The sequence below is a fragment of the Chenopodium album genome, chromosome 13 (assembly GCF_948465745.1).
Source record: "Chenopodium album chromosome 13, dcCheAlbu1.1, whole genome shotgun sequence".
NCBI classification, from domain to species: domain Eukaryota; kingdom Viridiplantae; phylum Streptophyta; class Magnoliopsida; order Caryophyllales; family Amaranthaceae; genus Chenopodium; species Chenopodium album.
The window spans coordinates 46,292,791-46,307,770 of NC_137846.1; the positions used below are offsets into that span (position 1 = coordinate 46,292,791).

Sequence of the window (14,980 nt, forward strand, 5' to 3'; positions counted from 1 at the left end):
AAAGTTTTTTGTTTGGAATTATGGGGGTGAAATTTGTCTGATGCAAGCTTAATAAAGTGTTAGAAATGACTTTGATAGTCCACCACTCGGCTAAGTAACAGTGTTACCGTGTTGATTAACACAGACCTTCGATGGTACCGTTTGGCAAAAGAAAAAAAAAAACAATTTTGGGTATCATATGGAAAAGACAGTTGTATAGTTGTACCAGATGGAAAATTCCAACAATCAATAACATCAACATGTAAAGGCGCAGTGCCCATAAATCATCTCACCTTGAGAATTTCAATTTGATTTGTTATTGCAGACCGCAGAGGAATGAGGAAAAGGAATTAAAAATATTGCTAAAGTATACTTTTAATTTTTACTAAATTTCAAGCTGATTCGTACACCAAATTAACGCAAATCTCGTTTATAACCAACCTTTAATTCAAAATCAAAGACATAATTAGCTAAACAAACATCAAATTTTGACCTTGAATCAACTCTTATTACTAATTTCTAAGCTAATTCACAAATAAAATCAACAAAACAATGAATTTGACAGAGTATTGAAACAAAAATCAAATACAAAAAAAATACATATAGAACGGACGATACCAGAAGCATGATAAATCGCATAAATTTTCAACGTATTGATGAGATAGAATTCATAGAACATGAATTTGAAAAGGAGGAGAGAAAAGAAATCAAGAACGGGAATAAACATGAGGGGCTTAGAGTAAAGATGAGGAAGAAAGGAGGAATGTGTTATTAGCTAAGGGTAAAAACGTAATTTTTTAGGAAAAGGCAAAAATGTCATTTTACATGAAATGTGTAATTAACGTCCCAATTAGCGTAGTGTTACTGTTTCAATTAACACTAATTTTCGGTGGTACTGTGTGGAAGAAATACTGAAATAACAATTTTAGGTACCATATGGAAAAGACAAATGTATAGTGGTACCAATTGGAAAATCCCGTTAAACATATTGGAATTTGGAAACCCTTGGCATTAACCCATTTTTCTACATTTAGTTCATGTTATATGAAAAAGGGTTAGCCTCGCATAAAATATTAATCATTAATTCCACTGGGTTTTTTCTTAGACAATTAAGTCATTTCAATTCATATTGAGAATCTCACAACTAACCCAACTTGTTAAATTAAACGTGTTATGTCGTTTTAACCCTTTTAATTATACGTGCTATAAAGCCCAGACTAACTTTTTTTTTCTTTTTTTTTTGACAAAACTAACTTAATTTTTTCCGTGACCAGTTACTCAGTTGGTGTCATATTGTCATGCCACATCAGCTTTTAGTATAAAATGGGGAAATAATATTTTTTTTTTTTGTATGAAACTAGATTAGACTCGTGCGTTGCACGATTAAAAACTTTTTATTATTATGCATAAAAATTAGTTTTTATCATTTGTGTAAAAAAGAGTGCAAATTTTTTTTGTTTGAAGAATATATATATAGTGTAGATTAATTAATTAAATAATAATAATAATAATAATAATAATATTGTTCGGGATACCCTTGTTGATGTTTGCTATCGGTCAGGGATTTCAGCTAGAAAGGAGGTGGACATCGGGTTATCTGGAGGGAACGACGGGGCTCTCAGACCTGCAGATGTGTTACTTTATTCATGGGATTGTGGTCGTGATGTCTGTGTTGACTTGACAGGGTCTTCTCCTTTGACAAAGTCTGGGCTTTCTGACTTTGTTCCTGGACGGGTAGTGACTGATGCGGCCAATCGGAAGCGGGTCAAGTACGAATCCAGTTGTTAAGCAATTGGATATGGCTTCCTTCCTTTCTCTTTCTCTTCTCTTGGGGAGTTAGAAAAGGAGGTTGTTGCATTACTGAAGCGGATCCAGAAGTTCTCGAAGACTCAGGATATTGGGGCGCGTGCTGCATCTTATATCTTTACTAGAATCGATTTTTCTATAACTAGAGGAGTGGGGGCCCAGATTGTATCTCGGCTTCCCACTAATTTTCTATAGGTTGTATAACTTTGTACGTCTTCTGGTCTTCAAGCTACGCTTCTTCGCAATTCTGGCATTGTTGGTTCGAGACCGGCCTTCGATGGTGCTCTTAGTCTTTTTAACAGGACTGTGGAGACTGACCTTATGAGTAACCCTAGTGAGATCGCTGCCCCAAGACTCATGAAAAAGTTGGCAGATATATATTTCACGAAGGTCACAGCATCTGCGGATTCCACTTTCTTCTTAACTCCGCGTCAGGTAGCCTTATGGAAGTCCCGACAGGGGGATCACTCTTCGTCCTGGTTGCGGACGGTCCCGATATTGGGTTTGGGTGAGACTATGAATGGTAAGACTTACCGTAGTGCTCTTTGCTACCAGTTGGGTGTTCCTTTGTTCTCCGTTTGAACACCGTGTTGTGCTTGCTCAAGGGTTTTTGATGGGGATATTTATGAGGATCATGCAGTGTCTTGTGCTGGGATGGTGGGTATTAAATATCGGCACAATGTTTTTCGTGACACCCTTGTTGATATTTGTTTTCGGTCTAGGATTTCTGCTCGACATGAGGTTAACGTTAGGTTGATTGGAGGGAATGCCGGGGCTCTACGACTAGCAGATGTGTTGCTTTATTCCTGGGATAGAGGCCTTGATGTATGTGTTGATTTGATGGGGTCTTCACCTTTGACACAATCGAGGTTGTCTGATTTCGTTCCTGGTTGTGTTGTGTCGGCGGCGGCTCAGCGGAAGCGGGACAAGTATGGGGCGCGTTGCAGGGCTATTGGCTATGGTATTCTTCCTTTCTCCTTTTCTTCGTTGGGGGAATTAGAGAAGGATGCTATTGCATTGCTGAAGCGCGTTCAAGCGTTTGCTAAGACTCGGGATATTGGTGCTCGTGCAGCTGCTCACATCTTCAATAGGATCGGGTTCGCTATAGCTAGAGGGGTGGGGCCCATACTGTATCTCGACTCCCCACCAATTTCTTGTAAATTGATTGACTTTGTAGGTTTTTTTGATATTTTTATCATAATAATAATAATAATAATAATAATAATAATAATAATAATAATTGATGACATCATATTTAGAAATAAAAGGAAAATTTTTAATGTGAGAATGACACGTAGGATAGTTTAGAGGTTGATGATGTCAGCAATGTTTTATTTTAGTAATAGTTAATGAATACATCACATAAATCATACAAAATATAGAAAGTTAATTCATAGGAAATACAGTTTCTAAGTGTTAATTCCTTGACTTCACATGAATTGTAAATTCCCATGTGCAACCAAACCACCACTAAGCTGTGAGGCCATACCAACTTAAAAAGCACTAGATTAACAAAACATGATAAGAACAAAGTTAATGCTCGATTATTCACAAAAATACTAGATTAACAGGACCCAACTACAGGACCAAAGTTTACAAAGGTCTGTACAGTTCCGTGACATTCTGGAGGGAAGGACCACTGCATATAAGTTGGTGGCGATGGCCACACCTCTTGTAACAAAGAAGTGCCCTGAATAAATGGTTTTTATACAAGTTCATCTCCAAAAGTATAATATGTACGAGTACGATAAAAGTTCTACATAGTTAAAGCAGTTGATGGGCAGTGAAGCTTTTTCAGTCCATCAAGAGTGATCCACAACCAAGGCAGCCGATTTACAAATCGGGCACACGTTTTTCAAGAGCAGCCACTTCTTCAAACAATCTACATGGTATTCATGTCCACACTCTAGGGTTCCCAGCTTCTGATTGTCTTCGTATTCATCCTGCAATGCCAATAACAACCATCATCATAATGTCTACAGAGCTTTTTTCATTTAACAGGCTAAGATTTCAAGTAAAAAGTGCACCAAGCTTACTTTTGCACCCAGAACAGAACCATAAAACAAAACATTATACAGTAGTAATTTTTACCTGGCATATGATGCATGAGTCGTTCTTTTGATCACTGCATGGCAACTCCTCTAAATTGATAGTAGCTGCAGTAGACTTATATCTTCTAGTTTTCAGATGGCATCTAATGTCTTTCTCTGTCAACCCAGTATTTACCGTCCCAATACGTTCACTCAAAGCAAGAAGCTCCTGCAATAAAGAAAGCAAATATCATATCATATCACCATTACCAGGGTACATGTAAAGATGTAAGAATAATGTACATGTCAGATTGCACTCAGTAATTGATCTGCAAGAGATGGTTTTATTTTGCAACACTATATATACAATCAAGATCAGATTCATAATTCACCTCATAGGACATGTCATCAATATCCAAACGCATATCCCTATGATGATCAATAATGCTCTCGACATCATAGTCTACTTCATAAAGGTCTGGGAAATCCAAAAGCGCAACTCTCTACAAGCAAGTAAGCAACAATGCAGAATATTAGCAGTCTTATAAAAACAGGGGTTCCTCATCTAAATTATATTGTGCATCATTTTAGTATTATCAGCAGTAAGCCTGCAACTCTAATGGCCCAAGCAACATCAAATCTCCTTTACTTGTTCATTCCCAGAGCAATAAAGGAGTAATGATTTTCTAAGCAAAAGCAGATAACTTAAACAAGTGTCATGCATCATAATAGATATGTAATAATTAAGCAGACCAGATTATGTTATTCTAACCTATAGGCTAGAGATATAAATTAGAAGTTTAAAGAATGGACATACATCTACTGGAAGAGTCCTCAAACGAGGAAGATCACGTCGTCTGGAGGCTACATCAGGCACAAGGCTTCTTCCATGAGAACGATATATTCTAATGCCTGTTGGCCTATTTGCTGGCTCAGCACTTTCTTGGGATATATACGAAAGATCATGAATCATACCATCACTTGGTGGAACTCTACTTGGAACTGCCAGAAAAGGTGGATAACAGGCAACACCATACCCTCTCAAACCCTGAATATTCTGAACTGGATGTAGATTGTGGTGTTGTTGAATAACAGGTGGCACATGCAAGAAATTGGCAGAGCCATGGTTACTAGATCTTTCAGTGTTACCAGGTAGACAAGCATTTCCTAGCTCAGGGGAACCTCCATGAATATTGTTCCCTGGATAAATCATAAAAGCAAATCATTAATTAGCCATCAGCATATACAACAATTTCTGAAGAAAACAAAAAAAAATCACAGTTCAAGCGTAACTTGAAAAAAATCATCAATCATGTGCACTTGTTTATGCATGTTACACGGGTCATTGTGCCAGCCTCTCTCTCCCCTCTACCCCCCCCCCCCCCCCCCCCCTCTTTCCTCTTTGTGAGTTGTGTGCACGTAGGTGTCAGGATGAAATAGAAATCATCAGAGACAAATGCATTACCTTGATAATAAGGCAACATGGGAGGTCCACTCCATGGTAAACCCCCAGCATTGCTGATTGACTGTTGCTCCAACCATGAGCAGCTAGATGGCTGAAAAGATTGGCCTCCATAATTCCCTTGAACTATTAAATTATTATAGTTATGCAACATAGCAGAATCCATATGAGGCCCAACAGCACCAGATCTATGCCTAGCTCCTGAAACTGCTTCCATCATAGGATAAGAGCCATTACCTCTGTAATCTGGCAAAGAAAGTGATGCTTCCATAGAAACAGACCCAGAATCATAATGACTGCTAGTCATAGGAGCAGCTGAAGAGCTACTAAGTCCTGCAGAAGCACCAAAATGCATAACATTCCCAGGAATTCCTTCGGAATTTTTCCCCTTACATAACTCTCTAACACTTTCTGCTGAGTAATTGATCCTCCCATGATCATTAAAGGGAACTACATTGCCTCCATAATTGCTTGAAGATGGTAGTTGGTCAACAAATCCATGGTTTAGTGGGACTGGAAACACCCTCGATCCAGATGCAGGTTCTAAATGTCCATTATAGAAGTTAGGCTGATTTGTAGCAGGATGGATAGGCTGATTATACTGTGTCATCCCATAAAAAGATTGCCTCCCAACAACATGCTCTGGTAAATGGTGGAGATCAAAGCTGTTCATACTTCCAGATGGAGGTAACACCTGATTTATATGTGACCGTGGAAAATTAGATGTGCTTCCCAGAAAAATGCAGGGCTCAGGATGAATATGATTCTGGACTTGCTGGCCATTTGCTAAATCAAAAGCCCGATGGCTGCTACACAACAAATCTCTTTCGTTCATATTCATCAGATGAGAAGATGTTCTTATAACTGTAAAAGAGAAAAAATTCGATCAAAATTTGTAACTCAAGAATCAGCTAGATAAACAGAGAAATTAGACTAATTGGTTTGATTGCTTATGCATAATTCCAATTTCTGACAGTAGTTTAAGCACAATCAAACACATGCGTAAAATAAAATGCTTCAGCAATAGAAAGCTTGTGCATCAAATAAGAAGATGATACTTCCTAAAACTGTAAGAGAGAAAAATACTCTCAAAATTTGTAACTCAATCAGCTAGACAACTGAAGAAATTAGACTAATACGTAAACAATAAAGGCGAACAAATACCAAACAAATACGTAAAACAAAATGCTTCAGCAATAGAAAGCTTGTGCATCAAACATAGTAATGAAAACAACAAAATGTTATTATATTTTGATCTTTTCCAAATTTTTAGCAATGGTAACAAATAAAAACAACACAGATAATAATTTATATTTCTATTATTACAACTAGAAAAAATGACCAACACAATTCATAGATGCATAACCTACAACATACACCCAAATTTCATTAATTCAATTAAGGACACTAGACATCAACTCTCATATACTTGTAGATGAACTCACCCCCAGCTTACACCCCCAGCCCAGCCGACCCCCACCCCGACCCTGCCCTCACCCCCACCCCCACCCCTCAACCTTAAAAAAATGCAGAGAAAAGGGAAGAAAAAGGTTAAGCTTCCAAAGGCATTATCTGTTCCCAAATCTAAAAATTAGTTGATTTTGACAGCAAACTGTTCAACAGGAAAGTCATTAACTGCCATGAAACCCTCAATTGAGTTGCACAAAAACATCAGAACCATTTAAAGAACAATGCCAACTAAGTATTCATCTAGAGTAAATGAGGAGTCTTGTTAGACTATCGCCTAAACATGATATATACCAACTCAACAATTTATTAATGGATAGCTAGTCCATGCATTAAATAGAACAATTCATACCTTGAATAACATCAATAATCAAAATGGAAGTTAATGACTTCAATTTTGGCGGGCAATCGCAATCAGGAGACTAATTACCTGAAAAAATACACACAAAACATTAGGAGCAATACAACATTAAAACCAAAAAATACCCAGAAAAACTGAAGTTCATAAGTTTGAAACCGAATAAAAATTAACGGTAAAATTTACGGTAGTTGGGCCCAAATTTTGCTAGAAATTAAATCAAAACCCTAATTTAAACAGCATAAAAATCCAATTTTTTTTCGTCAAAAAAGCCCAGAAAAATCTATTACATTAGTGGGGTAGAATCAATTAAAAAAAGACGAAGAACAAGTAAATCGATGATCAAAAACTCAAATTGGGATAATTCTGATCAAAAATTGGGGAAAATAAAATCGACCCATTATAGAATTGATGATTAATTAGAGAAATTGCTTACCAAGTTAGAAAATTGATGGAGAATAAAATCTAGATCGATGAACAAATTTGCAGAAAAGGAGAGAGGAGAAGAAAGGGAAGGCTAACAACGTCTGGGTTTCTATTTATCGTTGTTTTCCCCCAAATATTTATTTTTGCGGAAAATAGAGTTTGGTACTTTCTCTTATAATATAACCGTTTTTATTTGCCGGAATAAATTTGGTGCCTAATTATTTTTGGAAATTAAAAAAAAATGACCGTTTGGATTATTCTTGAGGATCAAGGAATCTTTAGGCGGTTGATGTGGTAAAACTATCCCGCAATTTTTAAAAATCATTGCAATAAATCCCATTTTTAATAAAAAAGAACAAAAATGGCCGATAATATTAAAGAGTGTGACCCTTCTTTTTCATGATATTTTAGGGTTGGTATTTCTTTTTCATGATATTTTAGGGTTTAGTCATAAGAGTATTTTTCTCTAAAAAAATTTATTAGAAAATATGAAAAGAGCATGACACTAAGTTGATATATTATTGTTATTTATTATTTATTTATTAATGTAAACTCGATTTTACTTTGTAATCTCCAATTTTGATGTTTTTAACAATGATGTATTTATTCAATGATTTGATTAATTTTCTTTTCTTTTTCTTCAATATTTGTTCTTGGAAACAATCTTTACTTCATTTGATTATGTAATGTGTTTAGCTTAGTTTTGTTGAAATTACTTTACCCTTTTGACTTGGTAACTCTTCTTCTTATACCCTTTAACATGATATGCTATTAACTTATATATGTGGTTGATCATAATGTAATGATCATTTCTTTGTCTTTATTTTAGCCACCAAAATAATATTTTGTCTTTTTTTAATAGTGCAAATAATTCAACCGATTTTTACTTATATAGACTAATCTTATCTTATTTGAATTCATTTAAACTTATCAAAATCTACTCGTACCTACACTTATTTTTCTAAACTTATTAACCCTTATATGAACTTATTTAGTTTCCTAAATAAGTAAAGATAAGGTAAACTGAACCAGACTTAGATTTTTAGCTATTTAAATTTTGACTTTCCTACCTCAAAGTTTAAAATAATATGCTTTTTATTTTTACTTTTGTTAATTGGTAAATTATTTTCTCTTCACATTTGCTAATACATATTTTAACCATTACATAGTATTTTCATTACTACTTCAATATCTAATTTAAATGTTTTTTAAATAGTTTAAACGTTTCTAATTATAATTAGGCATGAACATGGTTTGGTTTGGTGCGGTTTGACTCCAAAACCAAACCAAACCGCAAAATGCGGTTTGGTAAATTTTTCAAACCAAACCAAACCATATTAGTATTGAAACCAAACCAAACCGTACGGTTTGGTGCGGTTTGGTTTGCGGTTTATGATGTGATGATATTTTTTCCTCAAATATTGTCAAATAATATTTTATTAATTTATAATAAAGTTTTAAAAAGTAGCCCAAACGGATTAAATTGTACTACAAAGTTACAATAAAAATAACAATCAACTAATCAAGTGCTAATACATAATAAAAATAATACATAACAATAAAAAATATTTATATGGATTACTATAAAGTTACAGTAAAAATAACAATAAACTAATCAAGTGCTAATACATAATAAAAATAATACATAACAATAAAAAATATTCATACGGAGTACTACATCATAGTCATTAATTATATAGTATTGACCATATAGTTTTTATTTATTATTCATGGTTTTTTTTATTTATTCTTTAATTTTTTTTTACTATATAATAAGTAATTTTTTTATTTAAAAATTATATAAATTTTATAATACGGTTTATTGGTTTACGGTTTGGTTTATAATTTTTGCAAAACCAAACCAAACCATAAACCATATTTATAAAAAAATCGAGACCAAACCGTAATTTTATAAACCGTAAACCAAACCAAACCGCTAAAATACGGTTTGGTCTGGTTTGGTTACGGTCCAGACCAAACTGTGTCCAGCCCTAATTATAATCAATAACATAATACTAAAACAAACAACAATAATAACACATGTAAATTTTTAGTGCTGTTTTCCCCTCCAAATTTTTTTTCTATTTTTTTATTCACTTCCTAAAAAAAATATTTATTTCTTTACATAATTGTGATTCACTTCCTAAAAGACTATGAACATATTTTTTTCATATTTTTATTTTATAAAATATTAATCTACATCTTATACTTTTTTTTTTTTGGTGTTCTACATTTAGGGTGTGTTCTATTCACCTAATTTGAACTTATCTGAATTTATTAGACCTTATTAAAACTTATTTTAGTTGTAATTTGTACTTGGGTAACCCTTATCATAACTTATTAAACCTGAATTAAACTTATCTAAACTTATTACACCTGAAATAAATGAAAATAAGGCGAACAGAATAGACCCTTAGGGTGTGTTCTATTCACGTGATTTTCACTTATCTGAACTTATTAGACCTTATTAAAACTTATTTTAGTTATTATTTGTACTTGAGTAACCCTTATCAGAACTTATTAAACCTGAACTGAACTTATCTGAACTTATTACACCTGAAATAAGTGAAAATAAGGTGAACAGAACATACACTTAGTCTAACCCGAATTTGAGGCTCAATTCCGAGTATAAATCAAGATTCAAACTTTTTCAATTTCATTTAAAATTATGAGGATTATTTTTTGGTAGATTTTGAATTAAGATTATAGTTCATTATAAAACTTTGTTAAAACCCGTGCGTGGCACGGGACTTAATCTAGTTAAAAACACAAATTATTGACATAGGAAATAAGAATATGCTAGAGTGAATTGAATGATTTATGTCTTCGTCGTGTGCAATTATTAGATATATAAATGGATCAAATTATGGAGATAATTAAGTTCGGACATTTGGGTCATCGTTTTATCATAGCTAGAGGTAATAACGATCTTTGGGCTAGTAAAATAGCCCAAAACCCAATTGGACGGATCCTATAAGGTCACACAAAGGGCCTAGATTGAGCACGAGAGGACGAGGCCCATGATGGGCCTCATCCCCTAGTATGGCCGGCCACATGGAATGGATTAGAGGGTTTTGGGCTTCCTAACCCTAGTCTAGTTATTATAATGTGATTATAAATAAACTAGGTGCCTAGGGTTTGCATGTAACAGTAATTCAGTGATCAGTTTGATCAAACCTGAATTAGCAAACACGAGACCAAGGCTCTCAAATTCTCCTCTCTCTCACGGCACTCTCTCCTCCCTCGGCGCCAGTGTGGTGGTTCGTGGTAGTGGTGGTTCGTGATGGTCGGTTAGTCCATTAAAAGTGGTGATCGCGGTTTTCCCTTTCACTCGACCAATCTAGTATTGGTGGACGGCTCGTTCAAAACTCGTGGACTAAGTAGAGGAGCAACGCTTGAGGCTCTATTCTCTCCTTGATTTGTCAATCATTTGCTACGTGGAATTCACGCTTCAAGGGTATGATTATGTGTCTTGTGTGTTATGCATGTAATCTTGGGATTAGGTACTTGATTGAATATGATTCATGATTTTCCGCTGCGTAGTACCTATAAACTCCTACAGTGGTATCAGTTAGCCTCTTACATGAACGCGCTTGATTATATTAATACGATTATTTTGAAGTCCATGTTAATTTTATAATCAATTCAGAGGGATAAATTAATTTAATTATGGTTCAATTATTATATTTAATGTGATTAAACTTTTGAAATTGATTAAATGTAATTTAATTATGCTCAAAATAGCCATGAAGAAGACCGAATTAAGCCCTGGAGCATTTGAAAATTTCGAACCCTAACCCTAATAATTTTCGAATTTTCGAAAATTCAAAGCCTAAAATATGATTTTTGTGCTTGTTTTTTATTTAATTCAATTTTTTTATGTTTCATAATTTTAATCGGATTGATTTATGCATAAAAATATTTTGTGTATGATCATCGATTTAATTTTAAGAGTTAGAATTAAATTGGGATTAATTTTATGATGAACCCTAATTTTAATATTGAATGATGATTTAATTTTAAAATTTGGACTGATTTTATTTAATTTTAATAAAAGTTATTTTGATTAAATTAAAAACCAAAAAATAAAAAAATAAATAAAATAAATAAATTATAAGGCCGGTAGCCGCGGCTGGGTGGCGCAGCCACTGCGGCTGCCGACCTGGTAATGGTCCAAGAGGGAGGGGAAGGATAGGGTGGCGATCATGGTGGCTGGGGCAGCAGCTGCTGTTAGGATAATCATGGAAGATTAAATATGATTTATCTTCTAGATTAAAATAAGATTTGATTCTATCTCATGCCTAAATTAAAATATATGACAATTTTATTAACGGTCATGAATAATATATGATATTATCTAATTATGATTTAAAATATGAGATATTTTAGGAAATGCGTTGCCTTAATTATGAACATTTGATGTTGTAGTTTAGACAAGCATTTTGAGTGATTTATTATATGGCACTTTTATAATATATGATATTATGTTACTATATATATATATATATATATATATATATATATATATATATATATATATATATATATATATATATATATATATATATATATATATATATACACTAGTATGGCCCATAGATTCTAAAATACGATATGCGCATCGTGATGTATTTTTGTAATCTAAATACGGTCTGCGTACCGTTAAGTATTTTTGTAACTTTTATTTAAAGTAAATAGATTAGTTATTTAAATAGTGTTAGTCCAAAGAATCCCATGAAATGAAGGCCCAAAGGATCAAAGTGGATGGAGATCCATGATGATTCAAGTGGGAGTTTTTCATTTCTTGTTTTCTTAGGACTAAGGGGCCATACTATGTCATGTTTTATTGCATTAGTAGATTATGCATGTTAGATTTTATTTATGTTGATTGATGATGCGCTAGAGTTCACTAAATAATCACAACATAATAAATCTAGGTCCCAGTAATATTGAGATTACTTTTCCAATTAGATACCCAACAATCCTTAAATAGTGAGTGATGGGTCGGCCTCCGCAGAGCGTCACTTGTTATTTTAGGCATTTTCGGGAAGATCACGTTCTACATATTTAATTGGTTGTGCTCAACAAGGTTACCTAAAGCGTTTAGAACCTTGAAACAAAGGGTAATAATTAAGCATGTGATGGTTAATTATTCAACCACGAGTTACAAGAGTTGTAATCACTAAAGAGTTTACTCACCTTGAAAATGTAATGCTTGATGGTATGGCCTCAGTCCGGTCAACTATTACACAAATAAAGGGTCTTGGAATCACTTAAAATTCAATTGAGATCAATTAATGTTGAATAAAGTGCTTTAAAGTTACCAATTTAATTCGTTTATGGTACTTTAAATTTTAAATTAAACATAATTATTAAACTTTGCCTTATTTTGACATAGATGGGTAGCCGTAACAATGATGACAATAATGCTTTACCACCAACAATGAAAACAAGGCTTAATTTTCTCAACTTCAACGATTGGGAAAGCGAATTTAGAAGTGTTCTAAGGAACGAAAATCTCGAATTTCGTTTAGACTTACCAATCGAGGGCAGATTTAGCCCAGACATGACTCCTGAGAAGCATTTGAGAAATGTTTCAGATTCTAAGAGAGTCGCATATGTAATGTTATCTTCTATTCCAGAGGATTGGGCTAGAAGATTCATGGACTAAGAACCTTATCTCTTATTTAAGTGTTTACGTGATGTTTGTAATGGAATACTGAATTCCCATGTTGATGGTGAATTTGATGGAAACGTCGAGGAAATCATTAATATGGCTCCCAAGAACGACGACTCCTGGACTGGAAATATTGGGTTTGAAACCTACAAGATCAATGTCGAGATAATTTCGAGAAAACTCTTGCCAGGCTAGTCAGTACAGATTCATGTGGATATGATGGTTCAACTATTTAGCCGCATGAGTATGTTAGAGAGACCATACAAAGATCATCAGGTTCATGATATAATTCTGCATTCTCTACATGATGGTTTTGACCTCGAGAAACTTTCACAAGATAGTGAGGATTCTGCAGTCAAGCTAGTTGATTTACTTAAGAATCATGCAGAGAATTACCTGAAAGGAGAATAAGCCAAAGCTTGAACAAAGATGTCCTCACTAGGATGAAGTGACGAGTAAGAGTTACCTAATATCCTATGTTATAAACATTTTAACTTTCACTTAGGTATGTGATACCAAGTTGCAGTGTTTAACATTATTAATGTTGGACAGGAACTGCAAACAAGTGAAGCTAGCATGGAAATGGAGCTTAAAGGTGCACTAAAAGTGTTTGAGTGGCCAGAGATAGCTTCATAGTTTTATTTTCTAATCAGTTTATCATGATTTTAGAACAATTTCCAGTTTTTGACGAGGCAATTTTCGGTGTTAGTTTGAATACTGAATTGGTTTACTTGGCTTGGACAAGTGTTGATCCATGACCAAGGTAATAAATTGTTTTCATTTTGCTAGATATGAGTTATTTTGCTTTATGACATTGATATAAGTAGATCACAAAAGTAATATTAGATGATTTAAAATAAACTTACTTATAACAAAGTAAGATTAGGTCACATAAACCATTTGCACATCCAAAGTAACAATTGGATGGACTCTTATTCTAATTTGATTATGAATCACTTGAGAATTAGAAGTCATGCTTGATAAAGTGATCAAGTCACCTTTTAGTTGAAAAGGTAAAAGAGCTAAAATGACCTTTTGGAACTCATACATATGATGTGTGTGTACCAAAATTTCAAGAATTAGCAAAGAGATTTAACTATTTCATTGCTTTTACTAATGATTTAAGTAACTATATCGATAATTACTTAATGAAGTAAAGCATGGAATCATTGAAATGTTCAAAATTCCAAAATGAAATGTAAAATCAGTTGGACTTGAACAATTTAACACCACAATATGATTGTTGTGATAAATATTTAACTCAAAATCAATGATCATCTAAAAGGGAATTGTTGAATTAGTTCACAATCCAGAAACATTACATTTAAAATGTATGTGAAAGCAGGAATCAAACTTTGCTTTCCATGGTTCAATCCTAGATTAGCTTTAATGATTTACAAATATCGTTTGAGGATATGCATTACAACAACAATTGCGAATATACTAAACAGGAAACTTAACCAAAGCAGTAGAAAAGATGTCATAAGAGTTATGAACTGGAAATGTTCCAAAGTTATCTTTTCTAAACAAGATTAAGGGTTATGAAATCGATGTAAAATGTTTACAAAGATAACATAATGCACCCTACATCAGACAAATAGTTCTTCATAAATTTTCCCACGGAAACTAAGAGGTATTATTCCTACAATCGCGTAGAAAACAAAGTGTTTGTTGTTCGCAATAGTGTCTTTATAGTTTGAAATCTCTTCCTACAAAGCCAAGTGGGAGTAAAATTAGATTTCAATGGGATTCAAGACGAGCAACAAATGGATGTG

At 33.8% G+C, this 14,980-nt stretch overlaps 1 protein-coding gene across 1 annotated transcript; it reads right to left on the reverse strand.

Moving 5' to 3' along the window:
- Positions 1-3,263: 3,263 nt before the first annotated feature.
- On the reverse strand, positions 3,264-7,678 carry LOC145576725 (putative E3 ubiquitin-protein ligase ZFP1). Its single transcript, XM_081634442.1, has 7 exons — positions 7,539-7,678; positions 7,097-7,174; positions 5,281-6,141; positions 4,633-5,015; positions 4,208-4,318; positions 3,877-4,044; positions 3,264-3,728 (listed from the first exon to the last, which is right to left on the reverse strand). The coding sequence occupies exons 3-7, from the start codon at positions 6,116-6,118 to the stop codon at positions 3,588-3,590; spliced, it is 1,641 nt and encodes a 546-aa protein (XP_081490568.1). The 5' UTR covers positions 6,119-6,141; positions 7,097-7,174; positions 7,539-7,678; the 3' UTR covers positions 3,264-3,587.
- Between the last annotated feature and the right edge of the window lie 7,302 nt (positions 7,679-14,980).

Bases quoted from the DNA above. Each gene is read 5' to 3' on its own strand.
- LOC145576725 (XM_081634442.1), bottom strand. From the start codon at position 6,118: ATGAATATGAACGAAAGAGATTTGTTGTGTAGCAGCCATCGGGCTTTT. The intron at 4,045-4,207 runs GTGAATTATGAA...TCTTTATTGCAG, and splicing joins TTGATGACATGTCCTATGAG to GAGCTTCTTGCTTTGAGTGA. The intron at 3,729-3,876 runs GTAAAAATTACT...TTGGCATTGCAG, and splicing joins ACTCATGCATCATATGCCAG to GATGAATACGAAGACAATCA.